The sequence below is a fragment of the Theropithecus gelada genome, chromosome 15, assembly GCF_003255815.1.
Source record: "Theropithecus gelada isolate Dixy chromosome 15, Tgel_1.0, whole genome shotgun sequence".
Lineage (NCBI taxonomy): Eukaryota > Metazoa > Chordata > Mammalia > Primates > Cercopithecidae > Theropithecus > Theropithecus gelada.
Window position 1 is genome coordinate 88,599,543 of NC_037683.1, and position 18,818 is coordinate 88,618,360.

The 18,818-nt window shown below is 39.7% G+C and overlaps 1 protein-coding gene across 3 annotated transcripts in view; it reads left to right on the top strand.

Moving 5' to 3' along the window:
- OSTF1 (osteoclast stimulating factor 1) overlaps nucleotides 1-17,054 on the top strand; it is a 58,361-nt gene extending 41,307 nt beyond the window's left edge. For all 3 annotated transcript variants that reach the window (XM_025360026.1, XM_025360025.1, XM_025360024.1), the window contains exons 5-10: nucleotides 1,031-1,084; nucleotides 2,528-2,635; nucleotides 3,576-3,625; nucleotides 7,056-7,134; nucleotides 10,345-10,443; nucleotides 16,537-17,054. In XM_025360026.1, coding sequence (XP_025215811.1) covers nucleotides 1,031-1,084; nucleotides 2,528-2,635; nucleotides 3,576-3,625; nucleotides 7,056-7,134; nucleotides 10,345-10,443; nucleotides 16,537-16,595 — 449 coding nt within the window. In that variant the 3' untranslated portion in view covers nucleotides 16,596-17,054. The remainder of the gene's footprint in view (nucleotides 1-1,030; nucleotides 1,085-2,527; nucleotides 2,636-3,575; nucleotides 3,626-7,055; nucleotides 7,135-10,344; nucleotides 10,444-16,536) is intronic.
- Nucleotides 17,055-18,818: the final 1,764 nt, after the last annotated feature.

Sequence of the window (18,818 nt, forward strand, 5' to 3'; positions counted from 1 at the left end):
GAGTCACTGTCAGTCTCGGACATTTTCCATTCCATGAGCCTCCTGTTAATAAACTGGTCATGACCACCACATGTGCTTGAGCCTGACTGTGTGGCCTAAGAGAAAGCATTATAGCATTCTTAACCCAAGGTTTCCGAGAACGCTTATGGTTTTACTTTCTTCAGCTCCTAAAACAATTGTTTTTAATGCTGATAACTCAATCTTGCAGATCGTTTCTTAGACTAGCCCTTTCTTTTGTGATGGAGTAACACGACCTTGTTAATTCATGTTCGGGGCAGTGACGTTCATTAAATGCTTATCGTGGCAGTTTGGGGACCTTGAGAGAGGAGAGACACGGCTCCCGCCATGAAGCTGCTTCTAGCTGGAAGTGGGACAAATGGACAAAACACTTATTTAGTTGTCAGCAGAATACAGTCAAAAGAGCACAGAATTGATAAACAAGGCTCCTGAGTTTTAATCCTTTTTCTTCCATTTCCTAATAACACTCCCTACCGATTCTAGGAGAGCAGTGAACACACCTTCTTTTAGAGGCAGGTAGCTATGCTGATTGTTCTTTCTGAATACAGGAAGCAAAATATTCCCCCCGCCACCCACTCCTACATAAATACATACAAGAGACTCAAAATTACTTTTAGGCATCTTTAAAGCAGAGTGATCTACAAAATGTAAAAATGAACATCAAATGCTTTCTTTTGCATTTTTGTGCTTTGTTTATTGAATACTTGAGTAATATCAAGTATGCATTCAACTCAGGTATGCAGGTTTGTTTGTTTCTGTTTATACTTCCAGTTAATTACTATGTTATTGCGTTATTGCCTGGCTTCCTTTCCCTTAACACCTAATTCAGCTTCATTTAATGCAAGAACTATCCATTTGATTTTCTGTTACTTTTTATCCACATTAAGTAAAGGAAACTGTATTGAAGGCCCTGGTACTCCTGAAGCTGGGGCACTGTGGTGAATGAGTGGCTTCAGTAAATCATTTGTGTGGCAATTCAACATTGGGCTAACACTTTTTATTTTCAATCTAGTGGCTGAGCAGGCAGAATCTATTGACAATCCATTGCATGAAGCAGCAAAAAGAGGTAGGTGTGATTCTTTTTGACTGAGGTATACAGTACAGTAAAATGCACGGATTTCAATTAGTTTTGACAAATGCATACACCCATGTAACCAACACTCAGATCAAGATCTGGAACATTTCTGCCATCCTATAAAGTTCCCTTTGCACCTTCTCAGTTAAATCCCTGCCTTCCCCAGAGACAGTCTGTCCCAATATCTATTACCCTAGAGAAGTGTGATTTTAATTTTAAAATGTCAGTCAAGAAACAACTGTTGTGGGGAGACGCAAGTCGAAAGACATGGTCTGTGACTTCCAAAGCTCAACATCTGGCAGGGGAGAGAGAGATGTAACAGATCATTAAAATATGGTATGATAAGTACAGTAATTGAAATGTGTTTAACAGGCTGTAGAGGCCAGGGTGGGTAACTGGAGGGCAGAAGAATGGAAGGATCTGGTGGGTACAGCATTTAGGAGAGCATTGGTGTGGTGAGCACTTGGCCAGGGAGGGCATAACAACAGGGATGAACCTGGGGAGGATCCTTGACCAAACAACTGCCAATCTTGTCTTGGGCTTTATTCTGTAGATCAGTAGTCCTCAGCTAGGAGTGATTCCTCTTTCACAAACCCTGAGGATATTTGGCAGTATCTGGAGACGTGTTGACTGTCATGACTGGAGGGATGTTACTGGCATCTTTTGAGGAGAGGCAGCGGTTGTTGCCACACATCCTACAGCACACAGCACCCCCACAATAAATCCAACCCCAAATGCCAATGGGGCTGCTGCCGAGTAACCCTGCTGTAGATAATGGGGAGTTTTTGTAAAGCCTCAGTGAGTTGCATTTCATTCAATTTTTAGATTTTTTGGAAATCTGAATGTACACAAGGAAATTATTGGTTAGGATTGTGAAAAAGTAAAAGGACTAAACTGACATTTAAAAAATTCTTTGTAAGTTAGATACTTGGGACATTAGCCTGAGGATTTTAAATTAATAGTTATAGTTTAGCATATAAGAGCAGCAGCATTGAGTAGGTTATTTAGCCTTTCTTACAGGAACTGAAGATGCATTGTAAATATGAATATGAATAGTATCTGCTTGTTCTTAGGTTTGATTGTTTTTTCCTCAATTTCCAGAATTTCACAAAGAAAAAATAATATATGTATACACACACACACACACACACATATATATTTTTTAACAGAATAGAAATACCTTAAGTATACCCATTTAGGCAACTCTTCCCATTAACCATTAGAAACATTGATGTTAATACTTTCCATTAATAACCTGGAAGTCAAAATGTACCATAATAAATGCATTAATGGGCAGGTCTTAATTTACTACTTACTGATTAATCCATTGCAAATGGAAATTTATGCAGAATGAAACAATGAAATTTATTTAAAAGCAAAATAAAAAGTGAAAGCTTTTTTTCTTGTGTTTTTGTAAATGTAAAATTCTTTCAGGCAACTTGAGCTGGTTGAGAGAGTGTTTGGACAACAGAGTGGGTGTTAATGGCTTAGACAAAGCTGGAAGCACTGCCTTGTACTGGGCTTGCCACGGGGGTCACAAAGGTATTCCATTTTGTTTGTTGTATGTTTCTATGCTGCTGAAAATATGTTTCACCTACGGGAGCCAGATTTACAAAAAACGAGAAAGAAAAAGCATTGGCTATTGTTTTTGAATCCTTTAGAACAGCGGCCAAAAGCCTTGTTCCTGGAAGCTCTGTAGAACAGTGGGTAGAGTGTGGTCAGCCAGTCTCTCCGCATGGGCCCCTCTCGCTTGAAAGACTGGACGCTTCCTTTCCTCTCTCAGGCTTAGAAAGGTTACTGGAAAACAGCAGTAACATCAAAACAAAACCGCTGTCTAATCTTACAGAAGAAAAGATCAGAATTGGCTCCCTAGCTTAGCTTTTCACAAGGTCTGCTTTTATGATTTGCATTTTAAGTTTCATGCAAACTATTAGATTCAAGAGAAAGCCAACATTTGCCTAAGTTAGTGATTCCATTGATACTTTTTCTGTTATAATCAATAATAATGACAAAGTGAATTTTTAGATGTATTTTTTCCTGGCCAAAAATGTATTACCCACTGCTTTTCTACGTCTCTCTATAACAAAGGAAATAAACTCAACAACAATAAGAAATGAAGATCTCAACAAATTAAATAGCAGTGCCAAAGGAAAATTTGTAACTGTCTCCTAAAAAGAAGCTGATCTTATTTCAGCTAATAAACATGTTAGTTATATGAATGAAAAGTATTATAATGAATGTAAAAATATTCCTGTGTCATGTGAAAATGCAAAAGTCAAAACTATTAGAAAAAGTGTATTTTCCTAAATAATTCCACTTTTTAGATTCTTAAGTTTTTCTATTTTATAAATTTTAGAAAATGTGTTAACATTTTCTTGAAGGTTCTTCTAAAGAATCTCGCTTTTATAAAATTATTGTACCTAGATTTGTCAGGCTTCTAATTTTAATTCTTAAAAAAGTATCTTTTCTCTTTGAATTTCAGATATAGTAGAAATGCTATTTACTCAACCAAATATTGAACTGAACCAGCAGGTAAGACTGCTTATCTGAAAATTATTTAACACATACCTGCTTGTTCTCTTTAGTACAGAGCAACTTATGGGCATGTGAAGTATTGTCAAAATACCGCAAGCGCATAATTTAAAAATTATAATTGCACTAAAATTCAAATTGTCCACAGCCCCAAGTGCCAAACCCACTCCTCCTCAGATGTCACTTTCAGCTTTTAGCTCTTTCTTTCTGTACTTACCTTTGTCTTACCAAGGAATAGGCTGACGGAGCTATCTCTCCGTGCGTTATCTTCATGTGTACTTTGGCCTCCTGTTGGGTATGTGAAGGGTTAAGCTTGTCACTGCCCCAGCTCTCATCTTTCAGCACCCCAGCACCCAGCCTGTCCTCTGCTCCTCAATGCACTTCATCCCAGTTTTTGGTTATATTACTATAGGACGTTTACTTTATTATGGGTGTCTAAATAGTGTTCATTGCTTATATAACCTTTTCTTTTTGTTTCTGTACTTATTGACTTTTTAAAACTCATTTTTTGTTATTTCACTGTGACTTCTCTACTGTTTTATACAGTCTGGACATATAATGCTTTTCCAAAATGTGTAAGATAATCAACAGCTTTCTTTTTTCTCCCTGGACTCATACTTCCTGAAGTTCTCCATCATTCTCCAGACTGAGCAACTTCGTCCCTGTGGCCCTTTGCTGTCTTCCAGGGAACGCCTTCCATTCTCTGCCATGTTGCATCTTCATTTTTCTGGATCCCTTGTCTTTCTTTTGTCAGAGAACATCTTCAAGCAGATTCCTGAGAAAGAGAAGCTTGGGATTGATTATTTGACTGATCAGAAGTCTAGGTCAAAAACAGTTTCCCTCAGAATTTTGAAGGCATGGCTCTGTGGCATTCTTGTTTCCAGGGCTGCTGTTGAGAGGTTTGGTGCCATTTTGATTCCCCTTCTTTTATGTGTGATCTGCTTTTTCTCTTGCTAAGAGTATTTACTTTTTTGTTGGTGTTTTAAAATTTTATGATGATGTGCCTTAGCGTTCATCTCTTCCCAGTGATTATGATGAGTTCTTTCAGCCTGGAAAATTATCTTGTATTATTTCTTTTAGAGTTTTTTTTTTTTTTTTTTTTTTTTGAGACGGAGTCTCGCTCTGTCGCCCAGGCTGGAGTGCAGTGGCCAGATCTCAGCTCACTGCAAGCTCCGCCTCCCGGGTTCCCGCCATTCTCCTGCCTCAGCCTCCCAAGTAGCTGGGACCACAGGCGCCGCCACCTCGCCCGGCTAATTTTTTTGTGTGTTTTTAGTAGAGACGGGGTTTCGCCGTGTTAGCCAGGATGGTCTCGATCTCCTGACCTTGTGATCCGCCCGTCTCGGCCTCCCAAAGTGCTGGGATTACAGGCTTGAGCCACCGCGCCCGGCCTCTTTTAGAGTTTTTATCTGACCCTTCTTTGTTCTTTTTGTTCTGGAATGCCTGTTAGTAGGATGTTGGACTTCTTGGATTGAACCTTCAGTTTTCTTAATTTTTCCCAGAGATATTCTCACCTGTTCTATTTTGTTATCTTTTTAGTTCCCCAGAGTTCTGTATTAGTTTTCTATTGCTGCCTAGCAAACAACCATAGGCTTAGCAGCTTCTACTTTCTGTACGTCAGAATTCTGGGCATGGCATAGCTGCGTTCTCTGCTCAGGGTCTCCCAGGTGGAAATCAAGGGATTGGCTGGAGCTGGATTCTCATCTGGAGCTTGGGGTCTGCTTCCAAGTGTATTTAGGTTGTTGGAAGAATTGATTTTCTTGTGTCTGTAGTACTACTGAGGCCCTCAGCTTTTAGAGGCCACCCCTCTCTATAGACAGCTCACAGTATGGCTGCTTGCTTTCTTCCTCAAGGCCAGAAGGAGATTGTCTGTCTGCTGCTTCATCGTTTTTAGTTTTTAAGGGCCCACCTGGTTAGGTCAGGCCCACCTGGGATAATGTCCCTTTTGATGAACTCAACATCCGCTGACTAGAAACCTCATTACAGGAGTGATAGCCTATTACATTCACTGCTTTCACTCGCAGTCAAGAGGAGGGGGCCTATACAGGGGGCCAGGAACCGTGGGGCCCGTTCTTAGAATTCGTCTGTTATAAGCTCTTATTTTACTCTGATTGTTACTTTTATGCAGTATCTTTCTTTTTCTTGTTTCATGACACAATATGATCTTGTATCTTGCTGATATAATATTTATAACTTTTCAAACTGTATTTTTTGGCTATTCACTGTACTGTGTTTTTTCCCTTTGAGATCCATTTATTTTGTTTGTTTTGGTCTTTCCTAAAATATTGTAGGCTTTCCATGAACACTTGATGTCATTATCTATCCATTCATTATTATTTTTTAAATTTGAGATAGAGTCTCGCTCTGTCATCCAGGCTAGAGGATAGTGGCGCAATCTCAGCTCACTGCAACCTCTGCCTCCCGGGTTCAAGCTCTTCTCCTGCCTCAGCCTCCCAAGTACCTGAGACTACAGGCCTGTGCCACCGGGCCTGGCTAATTTTTGTGTTTTTAGTAGAGACGGGCTTTCACCATGTTGGCCAGGCTGGTCTCAAACTCCCGACTTCGGGTCATCTGCCCTCCTTGGTCTCCCAAAGTGCTGGGATTTACAGGCATGAGCCACCATGCCTGGCCCTTATCCATTCATTTTTAAGTGTGATTGGAAGCTGTGTGTGCTTGGTGAGGTCTGCTGGCTGGTGGGCTCCTCCACAGGGCGATCTGGTGAGGTCCTGGCTATTTTGCTAGGTGACACCCAAATGCTAATGAAAGTACACTCCTTCTCTCCCCTGCACATGGGACTGCACTGCTTCTCCAGAGGAACCCTCCAGTCTCCTGCCTGGGGGTGTGTGCACACTGGGCAGTGGGGTACGTAAAGGTACCTCAGAGAGGGGTCTTACTGTTCAGTCTGTAGGTTTTTTACCTAACCTTCAGCTTTTAGTTTTTGGCCTTTTGCTACCTTCTCTTGTACCTAGTGTTCATGAACTTGGAAACTATCAGATTACTTTATTAACAAGTAAATCTGTCATCATTATTGGGTCATCTGGCAGCAAGAGAAGGGGAAGAGGTTCTGAGATTCTACTTTTTATAAGTACTTTTAACCAGTATCTCTGTTTTCCCACCAATGCCTCATATCAGCCCTGACACCTCCAGGAATCTCCCGTTCCTCATTTTTGCCAGGTTTCTGCATGTTCAAATCTGCTTGCTTCCTCCTGGGTCTCCCTCTGCAGGCATCTGCTTTTCAGCTCGTGCTCCACCAAGTCAGCTTGTACTCCTCCGTCCAATTCCATCTCCCAAAAATGACTCCTCTCCCATCTCTTGAGTCTCCTTTCCTTTTCTCTTTGGAATTCTATAACTTCATTCCCATTTTAGGTTTAATTGGGTTAAACCTAAATTAGCATGTACTTTCATGTGGTACTTTCTCTGTCTATCACTATAGAACAAGTTGGGAGACACAGCTTTGCATGCTGCTGCCTGGAAGGGTTACGCAGATATTGTCCAGTTGCTTCTGGCAAAAGGTAAAGTCTGTGCTGAGTTTATCTGGTCTTTGCTTGCCCTGAAAAATAGTCTATATCAAATTATGCCATTTGAAATGGTAGGAAGAATAATAGTCTTATTTCAGAATAGGGTTGAACCTTTGCTCTGCCTGTATATCGTGGAGTAGTTATGATAAAATAAAATTATTGGGTGTTGGTTTGTGTTAGTTTTTAATATAAACTAAAATCATGGCAAGCTTTAACGTTACATATATTAGTAAGAACTGTACTGTACATTTCTGCAGGATTATAGAGCCTTAGAAACAAAGAATGTGTGTGTACACATGTGTTGGGGAGATCCTGTCTGAGAAAGCTGTATAAGTAAAGTTGCTGAGGCCCCAGTTCTCACAGGGAAGTCTTGATGGATAAGCAAGAATGATGTGGCTGCAATGTCCTGCTTTCAGCTGAGCAGGTGCTAGGTGTAAAGTGAACGAGAGACGATATCTTCATCCCCTGTTTTTACAAGTCAGGGGAAACAGTGAAGTTATAAACCGACTATCCCTTTATCCATTTGTCCCGCAAATATTAGTTTACTCTTAGAGAAGGCCAGGCAGACCACCCATACTGTACCCTAGTCCAGAAGCCTATCATGTAGGATGCTTGAGTCCCCAAGACACTTGTCATGGAATTACCCTTATTAGGGATCCTCAGAGCAATATTGTGGGATATATGATAGGAATGGTTTAGATTTTAAGTATGCAGGTGAGGTAAGCTCCAGGTCTAAAAGGCCAGACACTGTGAGGATCACTCTAGGGCCCTGTGAAGGGTTTGCTGAGGACTTTGATGTCTAATATGACAGCCACTAGCCACGTGCACAACTGAGCCCTTTAAATGAGGCTATCTGAATTGAGATGTGCTTTAAGTGTAAAATGCATAACAGATTTCAAAGACTTAGTGAAACAAAAAGTAAAACATCACAGTAATTTTCGTGTTGGTTATGTGTTGAAATGATAACATTTCAGATATGCTGGGTTAAATAAAATATATAATTAAAATTAATTTCACATTTTGCAAATGTGGCTATTAGAAAAGTAAAAATTATATATGTGGATCACATTATATTCCTATTAGTGCTCATCTAAAGGGACCCAGGAAATGGTTGTGTTTCTTCTCTATCATCACTCTCTGAATATTTCCTGTTCTGATAGAAATCATGTCTATGAGCTCTAAAGTGTAATACAATATATGATTAGTCACAGAACTGTTAACCCTCAGGAGTTTTTGACCTATGGCACACTGAGAGAATGAGGTTTCTTATATAACCCTACTGTGAATAGAATGATCTGCTTAGGAGTAAGATTTTGACACAAGATCATTATATTACTAACTAAACATACTATTTTTTTTTCTTGATGCAATATTTCTGTGCCTTTAAATTTGGGGACACTTCTTTCTTTTTTTCTTTTTTTTTTTTTTGAAACTTGGTCTCACTCTGTGGCCCAGACTGGAATGCAGTGGCATGATCTCGGCTCACTGCAACCTCTGCCTCCTGGGGTTCAAGTTATTCTCCCACCTCAGCCTCCCGAGTGGCTGAAATTACAAATGTGCACCACCACACATGGCTAATTTTTGTAGAGACAGAGTTTCGCCATGTTAACCAGTGTAGTCTTAAACTCCTGAACACAAGCAATCTGCCTGCCTCAGCCTCCCAAAGTGCTGGGATTACAGGAGTGATGAGCTACTGTGTCGGCCTATTTTTGTTTATTGAAGGGGAAGTGGTTGCAAAAAAAATGACACTTTCCTACACTGTGGCAGAAAGTATGAACTGATAATGCCTTCTATTTTTAGTTTTTGGTTTTTTTTGAGACTGAGTCTCACTCTATTGCCCAGGTTGGAGTGCAGTGGTGCAATCTTGGCTCATTGCAGTCTCCGCCTCCTGGGTTCAAGTGATTCTCATGCCTCAGTCTCCCAAGTAGCTGGGATTACAGGCATGCACCACCATGCTTGGCTAATTTTTGTATCTTTAGTAGAGATGGGCCATATTGGCCAGGCTGGTCTTGAACTCCTGACCTCAAATGATCCACCCACTTTGGCCTCCCAAATTGCTGAGATTACAGGCGTGAGCCACCATGCTTGGCCTAAAGCCTTCTTGGAAAGCAATCTTAAAATCAGAGATAAAAAAGGAGACATTACAACTGATACCACATAAATTCAGAGGATCATTAGAGACTAGTATGAAAAGCAATCTGGCAGTAGCTGGCAGAATTTAAAATGAACTTAGCCTTACTTTCCAATACCACTTTTAGTAAACCATTCTCAGAAATACATGTGAACAAAGATGTTGTTCAAGGATGTTCACTGGAGTATTTGAGATAATGAAAATTAGGAGTAGCCTAAGTACCCATCAATACAGGAGTAATTAAATTTTGGAGCATCCACAAAATGGAATACTTAAATGGTTAAGTTACAAATATGTGTATTGCTAAGAAAACAGTACCATTAGACATTAAGTTTTAAAAACATGAAATTACAGACCAATATGTGTAGTATGATTTTGTGTCTATATCAATATGTGTATGAATGCATTGATGCAAATAAGGGAGATAAGAACTCACGCCCACTTGTTAAGAATAGTTACCTTAGGAGTAGGTAGAAGATGAAGGGATGAAATGGGACTTGTGCTTTTGTTCAGCATACATTTGTATTTTTGAATCCTTAACAATGCAAATGTATTTATGAATTCTGATGTAATTTTGAACACAATAAAGGCAAATGAAAAGTGGGTAGAAGATGGCTTATGGGAATAATGAATTGCCTCTTGGTTTTATGTGTTGCTATTCTGCTAATTTGCATGAGAACCTACTTACAGATATAAAATATTAATCCCCTCAAGCACTACCCACTTGGTCTTTTCTAAAGACCCTCTTGAGCAAAAGAGGAAGCAAAGGGCTCATTGAAGTTAAGCTCCACAGGGACCATAAACTCCTCACTGCAAAGTTCACATGCAATTCTAAAGGGACTCGAAGGGAAAGGCTCGGAATTAATTGTTATCACAGGTGCAGCAACAAGCTTCCTGATTAAAGATGCCAAATATACTGCATGAGAAAGTTTGTTGTTTTGAGAACGTTTACTTCTGGGCCAGAGTTGTTCACTAGTTTGTTTTGCCAAAAGTGGTTAGCTATGGGGAGAGAGGATTGGCTACTACTGTATAGTCTTCAAAGACACCTAATTGATTTTTCTTGTGTTGGGAAGGTGCTAGAACAGACTTAAGAAACAATGAGAAGAAGCTGGCCTTCGACATGGCTACCAATGCTGCCTGTGCATCTCTCCTGAAAAAGAAACAGGGAACAGGTATTTGTTTTAAACCCTTCTTTCTTCTCTGGTGCCCCATAACTAAGATTTATTAACTTAGAATTGCGCAAAAGAAATAAACTCAGCCGAATGCAGTGGCTTATGCCTGTAATCCCAGCACTTTGGGAGGCCAAGGCGGGAGGTTCCCTTGAGCCCAGGAGTTGGAGACCAGCCTGAGCGACAAAGTGAGACCCCATCTCTACAAAAAGTATAAAAAATTAGCCAGACATCGTGGTGTGGGTCTGTAGTCCCAGCTACTCAGGAGGCTGAGCTGGGGGATCACTTGAGCCCTGTGAGGTTGAGGCTGCAGTGAGCTGTGATCATACCACTGCATTCCAGCCTGGGTGAGAGCGAGACCATATCTTAAAAACAAAACAAACATAAACTCTTCAGATGATTCTAAAGTTTGTTTCTATATCCTTGATCTTAATCAGAACCCCCAAAATTAGGATACCCTCAGTTAAACAGAAATTAGACGAGAAACATAATCTTTTACCTTTATTTTGTGTTTCTTTTATTCCTTGCAATCAAGTTCTAATCACCTTGCTTTCCATTACAGTCCTTTTCAGAGAACGATTGTCTTCATTCCCGCATTTCAATATGTATTTATGAGTGATTATCACTAAATATTTGTAAAACTCATATTTGATAGCTCCATGATTATATTTTGTTTCTATTTTAAATGAGGATATCAATAAAATGTAATCAAAATTATTCTAGACTTTGCTAAATAGTTTGGACTTTATTCATAGTACTATGGGTGGTTTTTTAAAATAGAGGTTAGGTGTACATTATTATTATTTTTTTAGATGGAGTCTTGCTCTGTTGCCCAGCCTGGAGTGCAGGGGTGCAGTCGTAGCTCACTGCAGCCTCAAACTCCTGGAATCAAGTGATCCTCCCATCTCAGGTTCCTGAGAAGATGGGACTACAGGCATGTGTCATCATGCCCAGCTTTTTTTTTTAATGTAAAGATAGGGGTCTCGCCATGTTGTCCAGGTTGGTCTCAAACTCGTGGACTCAAGCCATCCTCCCGCCTCAGCCTCCCAAAGCACTGGGATTACAGGCGAGAGCCACCAAAAGGTGCCCGGCCTCCTTTTGTTCTTTATTCTAGGTATGTCTTTGTTCCAGATTTCTTTTCTTTTTTTAAACTTCAGTTTGAATATAGTGTAAACTGTTAATCAGTTGATATTCCTTAATTAAGCCATGAGAGCTCACTGGCAGTGCAAGCCTTTCTTTAAAGTAATTCCTCATGGATAGATGGAGATGGGTTCTACTAAGGGAATGAGAAAGTATCAGCTGAGCTGGTGCCCCCCAGCTACATTATGATTGAGAAGCCATATTTGCAGCTGTGTGAGAGACATACTTCTGCTTGAGGTCGACCTCTTACTCCTTGCTGCCTTGATTGGGTCAGGAAGTAGGACTCTGGCCTAACTTCCTTTCTCTGCCACTGACTTCCTGTTGTGTGGCTACCCTTCGCCTGTCCTGACCAAAGAGTGAGGCTTCTTATGACCTGAAGGTACCAGAGTCTCATGCATGCTATGAGCTCCATTTTGATAGACAAGGCATATACCAAACTTTCTTAGACCCCAGAGAGCTTACCCAGAAGCCTTACTCAGGAGTGGTTTGAGTTGAGGGAAGCAGGTGATGGGCCTTTCTGCAGCCTTTGTAGAACAGGGCTGGGAGACAGGTACTCTTTTCTCTGTGTACCCCAAGTGTGTTTAGTCTACCTTTCTAAATTTGAACTGATTAGGTAGTGGATTCATTAATGAGGTAATCTTAGGGCCTGGCAGACAGAGCCAAGAAATGAGTTTTGATATTTCAATTTTCATGTTACTTTTAAAATGTTTTTTCTTGCTTCATTTCCCCAGTTATACAGTTAAAAAAAAAAAAAAAAGCTTTAATTTGTATATTGATCCTCATTGGAATAAGTTTGGACTATTTGGCCATAGAGTTAATTGTCAGCATGAGCTCTTAAGTTGGAAGAGGTATATTCTGATATTGTTGTCCTTTTTTTTTTTTTTTTTTTTTTTGAGACAGTCTCACTCTGTCACCCATGCTGGAGTGAAGTGACCGATCTCAGTTCACTGCAACCTCCGCCTCCCGGGCTCAAGTGATTCTCCTGCCTCAGCCTCCTGAGTAGCTGGGATTACAGGCATGCGCCACCACACCTGGCTAATTTTTGTATTTTTAGTAGAGATGGGGTTTCACCTTTTTATCCAGGTTGGTCTCGATCTCCTGACCTCAAGCAATCTGCCTGCTTTGGCCTCCCAAAGTGCTGGGATTACAGGTGTGAGTTGCTGTCTACTTTTAGAAGCACAGTGTGGATTTTTTTTTTTTTTTTTTTTTTTTTTTTGAGACGGAGTCTCGCTCTGTCGCCCGGGCTGGAGTGCAGTGGCCGGATCTCAGCTCACTGCAAGCTCCGCCTCCCGGGTTCACGCCATTCTCCGGCCTCAGCCTCCTGAGTAGCTGGGACTACAGACGCCCGCCACCTCGCCCGGCTACTTTTTTTTTGTATTTCTTAATAGAGACGGGGTTTCACCATGTTAGCCAGGATGGTCTCGATCTCCTGACCTCGTGATCCGCCCGTCTCGGCCTCCCAAAGTGCTGGGATTACAGGCTTGAGCCACCGCGCCCGGCCTCAGTGTGGATTTTTTAATAGGTACAAAAATTCACATGTTGTAGTTACTATGGAAGATAACTAGGATATAGGGCTGGGGGTTATACTCAAGAGTTGAGCCCTTTAAAATTTTTTCCAACTTTTAAAAATTTGAGTACAATTTACATTAAGTAAGTACATAAATCTTAAGCATATAGCTTGATGAATTTTTTTTACACCTGTTTACCACAACCCAGATGAAGCTAGAGAACAGTTCCCACATGCCACCCTCATGCCTCCCACACTCCTCCCTCAGTGTCTTCTGCTTCTCTCACCATAGATTAGTTCTGCCCGTTTGTGAATTTTATGTAAATGGAATCAGACAGTATGTACTTTTTGTGACTGACCTCTTTTCATTTACATTATGTTTGTGAGATTCATCTGTGTGCCTGTGTTTGTTTCTCCATCATTTATTTATTGTCTGTATGTTTGTTGGTTGGTCTTAAGTGCTGGTTCTTGATTTGAGATGTGTAAACCCAAGGTGATAGGATTGAGTTAAAATGAACGTGAGCTAGGGAAGGATGGCAGTGCTGCAGGAAGATACATTCCCATGCATGCTACGCCGAGGTGGGCTATGAAGAGATACAGCTTATTAAACAACACCTGACCATGTGAGAGGTTTCCTGAGAAAACTGCCTCAGAACAGTTCATGAAAGGAAAGAAGGAGAAATAATTTATTTGCCTGACTTGTTCCTGTCTTTTGATGACCACTCAGTCAGAGTCTGCACTGTGGCAAATCATCCTCCCTTTTTAATAGGAGAAGTGAGAATAAAATAAAGAAGACAGAAGTAACCATCTGAGGACACAGAATATGGGCAGACCTTAGGATAGCAAAGTAGAAGGGGAAAGAGTTTTCCTATTTGTCTCTCAGGCTTTAGCTTAGAAAGCTACGTTTTACCAAGTTGACATGAAGTCCTGAAGTTCCTGGGTGTGTTTTGGGGGAGAACAAAATATATTCCTCCCAGTTCTTGTGAACTCCTCTTGAGGAGAGTGGAGAAAAATAGAGTCAACCTGGAGACTTCCAGTAGCTTGGAAGCTGGTGTGAAGTCACTGAAACATGGCCAGGCGCGGTTTCTCACACCTGTAATCCCAGCACTTTGGGAGGCAGGGAGGGTTGCTTGCATCCAGGAGTTCAAGACTAGCCTGGACAACATAGTGAGATGACATCTCTACAAAAAAAAATTAAAAATTAGCTGAGTGTGGTGGTGCACGCCTGTAGCCTCAGCTACTTGGGAGGCTGAGGTGGGAGGATTGCTTGAGTCCAGGAAGTTGAGGCTGCAGTGAGCCGTGATTGCACCACTGCACTGCAGCCTGGGTGACAGAATGAGATCCAGAAAAGAGACCTCTGTTCTTTCCTTCTCTCTCTTGCAAGATAAATCAGCTTCCACCTCCCTTGTACTGATCATCCCTTCTCCTTTTTCTTTTTCTTAACAATCATTTTCCAAAACCTGTAAATGTGAAGACTTTTTTTTTTTTTTAAAGAGAGCATTAGCATACCTAAAAAAATAATTCCTTAATATCATCAAATATCTTCTCCTTGTCCAAACTTCCATTTTCTCGTACATCTTTGTTTGTTTTTACTTATTTATTTACTTATGGTTTATTTATGTCAGGATTCACATAAGGTCAGTTTGTGGTTGGTAGATATATCTCTTTATTTTTTAAGCGACAGTTCCTTTCCCTCCCCTCTTCCCCCTTTTTAACCTTACCATTTATTTATTAAAGAAACTGGGTCAACTCACTTGAATTTCCCATTCTGGACATTGCTGACTACATTCCCATGGTGTCATTTGTCATGTTCCTCTGTCCTTTAAGTTTTTGTCAATTGGTGTTAGATTTAGAGGTTTGATCCAGTTTAGATTCATTCTTTCATCCATTTATCTATCTATCTATCTATCTATCTATCTATCTATCTATCTATCTATCTATCTATCTATCTATCTATCTATCTATCTGTCTGTCTAGAGGTTTGAAGCAATTTAGGTTCTATCCATCTACTTACCTACCTACCTAGCTATGTATCTAATCTATCTATGTAGCTAAAGGTTTGATCCAATTTAGGTTCAGTCAGTCAATCTATCTATCCATCTGTGTATCTACCTGCCTACCTACCTAATTGTGTTTCTTTCTTGGGAATAGAAGGAATAATAGGTCATACAGAATATTGTGTTTTTTTTTTAATCAGGGGCACATGATACCTGGTTGTCACTTTTCCTGTGATGTGACATCCATTGATGATCATTGCCTAGATCTGTTACTAAACAGCACAAAATGATAATATTCTAATTAAATCACTTCTTTCTGAGTTATTAGCTGGAACATAAAAGTTTTCCCTCATCAATTGTTTTGTTACACAGTGGAATAGTTAATGTAGCAAGGGTGGGATAAATGCTGGATTTTTGCCCTTTATTAAAGAGTTTTTAAAAAATAAGCTGGTCTCTGTCATCCTCCAAAGGGTGAAAAATGAGTTCTTTTTGGGGTGCATTTATGTGCTTTAATCCATTCCAATTAGTAGCTTTATCCATAGCCCATCTTTGGCTAGTGGAGGCCTCTTTAAGTTGAATCTCAGACCCTTTCACATGATGCTGTCTTTTATAGGATCCTTACTTTATGGCATAACTAGGGTTCTAGGTCCATCTCTTACACTTCCTGCCCCATACTCGGAACTGGTCAAATGTATGATAAGCTTCAGAGATGTGATACTTACAGACCATGATGATCTGGGTGCTGAGACATGTATTTATTGAACTTCAACAGTGTGCCTGTGTTTGCATTCTGTTTTTCCCACTAAAATTATACTTGGGGTAATCTGTTGCTATAGGAATTTGACTAGACAGTTGAAGAGGTGACAGTGAAAGATCACATGTCTTCCTTTCAAGTCCTGTTCAAGGTTGCTTGAACATTTGATGGGGTCCAGCTCTTTCTATTTTAAAACTTTTCCCCCCTATTTCAGCCTTTTGCTTTATTGTCGGTGTTGTCTACATTGAAATTGAAGCTTCGCTGTTTTCATTCTTTCTTTTCCTTTTTTCCCTTCAGTAGTTAACTTCCTAACCCATGACCTTGCCTTTAGGAAAGACCTCAGGCTGTCACTGGGAGAGGAGGTTGGAAGCACAGTTGTCAGACGGGAGTGCTGCTGGTGGTGTGTCCTGTTGGTCATGGCGCCTGTGGCTGGGCCTTTCTGTTGGAAATGGATGCATGGCACCTAGGGCCAAAACTCTTCTGCATGACTATGGAACCAGCACATCGTCAGCCTCTGTGGCAACAGAAACTTAATGGTTAGGCTGAAAATCTAAAGCAGAGAAAGATCCTCAGGGAAAGTACAATCCATGGGTCAGATGGAAGATTCTATTCTATTTAAGAGCTTTGAAAATGAAAACATAAAATCTGAGCAGTTTATAATTTCCCTATTTTGCTTTTTCCCCTCCTCTTTCTTTTAGATGCAATTCGAACATTAAGCAATGCCGAGGACTATCTCGATGATGAAGACTCAGATTAATTCCTTTCTGGAGCTTTGAGATCTAAAACTTCTGTTGCTTTTGCCATTCCAAAACTTGGTCTTTGCCAGAAAAGTGTTGGTAACTATAAAGCAAAGTATATATGAACACGGCAGTGTTGCACTGTGTTTGAGTAGCAAGTGTAAATGACTTGTTCCCACCTTTGGCTTGCTAATAAGTGACTGGATTCTTGGCTGTATAAAATACATTTGTGTTCACCAGAGTAGAACAAAAAGAGATTATTTCTATTTATCAAGCTAAAGGAATTTTAAGATTTTTTTTTTCTTTAAAACAAATCAGGATTTTTTTTTTCTTTTTTTTTTAGTTAAAGTGCTTTACCTCAATGGTTGAAATATTTTGAATGGATTTTTTAAGGGGGAAAAATGCTTATTATAATAATAAACCAAAATACTTAAAATTGTCAGCTATTCTGACAAAAATAAACATTTTGAGAAACTTTATTCCTTTTGTCTGTTTCTGTGGTATCACTCGTTGTCACTAAGTAAAGCTTTTTATATTTAGGTAAGAACTGATTTTATTTTTTCAATTATATTTAATATTTTTTAGCACAGAAGAACAATGAGAGCCACATGTTAGTTCAACTTCTTGTGTCAGCTTTGATCAAAGTCAAGACAATAATCATTGAGAAGATGCATGTCTAATAAAATAGGTAAATTTAATAATTATGAGACTTCCAGTTTTTATCTCCAAGGTTGTATTTAGAGTGGAGAAACGCAGCAACTCATTAGAGTTTCTGTAAGATTTGAAAGGTTAAAAAAATTTATTTCCTTATGTTAGATGCCATACTTTTCCATATAGAGTAGTCAGGAACCATGAAATTTTTTGCGTTCAGTTTTTTTAATAACATTTGTTTTCTCACAGTATGGATCTAGTTCATAATGATTCAGATTCTTTTGCTGAAACACAATTAACATTGCAGGGAGCCTTCTGTACCACTGACACGACACTTCTTTGGCATTCTAATTTGGTATCAATACAGTGATGATATTAAAAATGATATGGATTAGAATTTGCCTGGAATCCCGGCCCTAGGTCCAAAAGTATATTTTGTATGATTTCAATGCTAATTTCAAAAAACACGTTGTTGAAGAGAAGGAAATGTGTGAAGAAGGAAGTGGGTTAGCTCAGGAAATGAATAACTGCCTCTATAAGAGTTTATTCTGTGACTGTTTGGTTTTTCTCTCTGTGGGAGCCTTGAGAAACGATACCCAGAGAAGCCCATTTGAGGTCTTTCAAACACCCCCAACTAAATTTTAGTAGAAGGGAATCTGTACCACTAGTGACAACAAAGTATGAACACAAATTCTGGCACCAACGAAAGAGGGCATGTTATTCTTAAATATGTTATTAAATTTGATTTAACCAATTGTATTTCTTCTTAAACATAAACTTGAAGATATGAAATTCTTCCTGAAATTGTATCTATTCCCATAGATCCTTTAAGATTTTTCTTTAAAATGGGGCTTGTTTCTTAACAAAAAGCTTTTAGAGAACCCTGTCACTTTTTGTTCTTCTGTACTTTGGGCCGGAGTAATTGGGATGGATTTCAACAAAAGATTCTTAATTTTTAAAACATAGGCAGAATTAATACAGCTTGTGTGGCTATAGACAGTGTTTATGAAAATACCATGTACTTGCTTTAGATACATTATTTGTATATCTGAGGGATAGAAGAGTGGAGGTTTCACTATCATTGTTTTTAACATTAGCAAACTTAAGAGAATTTTAGAAAGTTGGACAACTATAGTTTTTTTGAAGATGAGGAGAGTACTTAGCTATGTGCATGAATTTTTGGTGAAACAGGACAACTCATTTAGTTGTGGCTAAAACTCTACTGGAAATTTTTTTGGTTTGTTTCTTGTTTGTTCAGCCTGACTAATCTGAGCTTTCTCAGAGATTGTTTAGGGCTGAACTCAGCAACAAAAATCAGTTCTAGGAATTTGCCACTGCCCTGACTGTGCAGAGAGCTTTGATTATGTTTTGGAAATAACTTCAGAGGTTTTGCTGTAATCTGAGCTTGCTGACAGTCACTGTGGCCTGAACTCCTTTCTAGCGATTGCACCCTTTAGGAAATGCCTTCCAGCTACTTGGGCAGTGCGATACTTGTTTAGTTGTAGGCCCAGGAGCCTCATGCGAAGAAAAATTCTTAGCAGGGGTTCCCATTTCAGTTTTCTTTCTGGACTGTTCTGTTGCACATTTTGTTG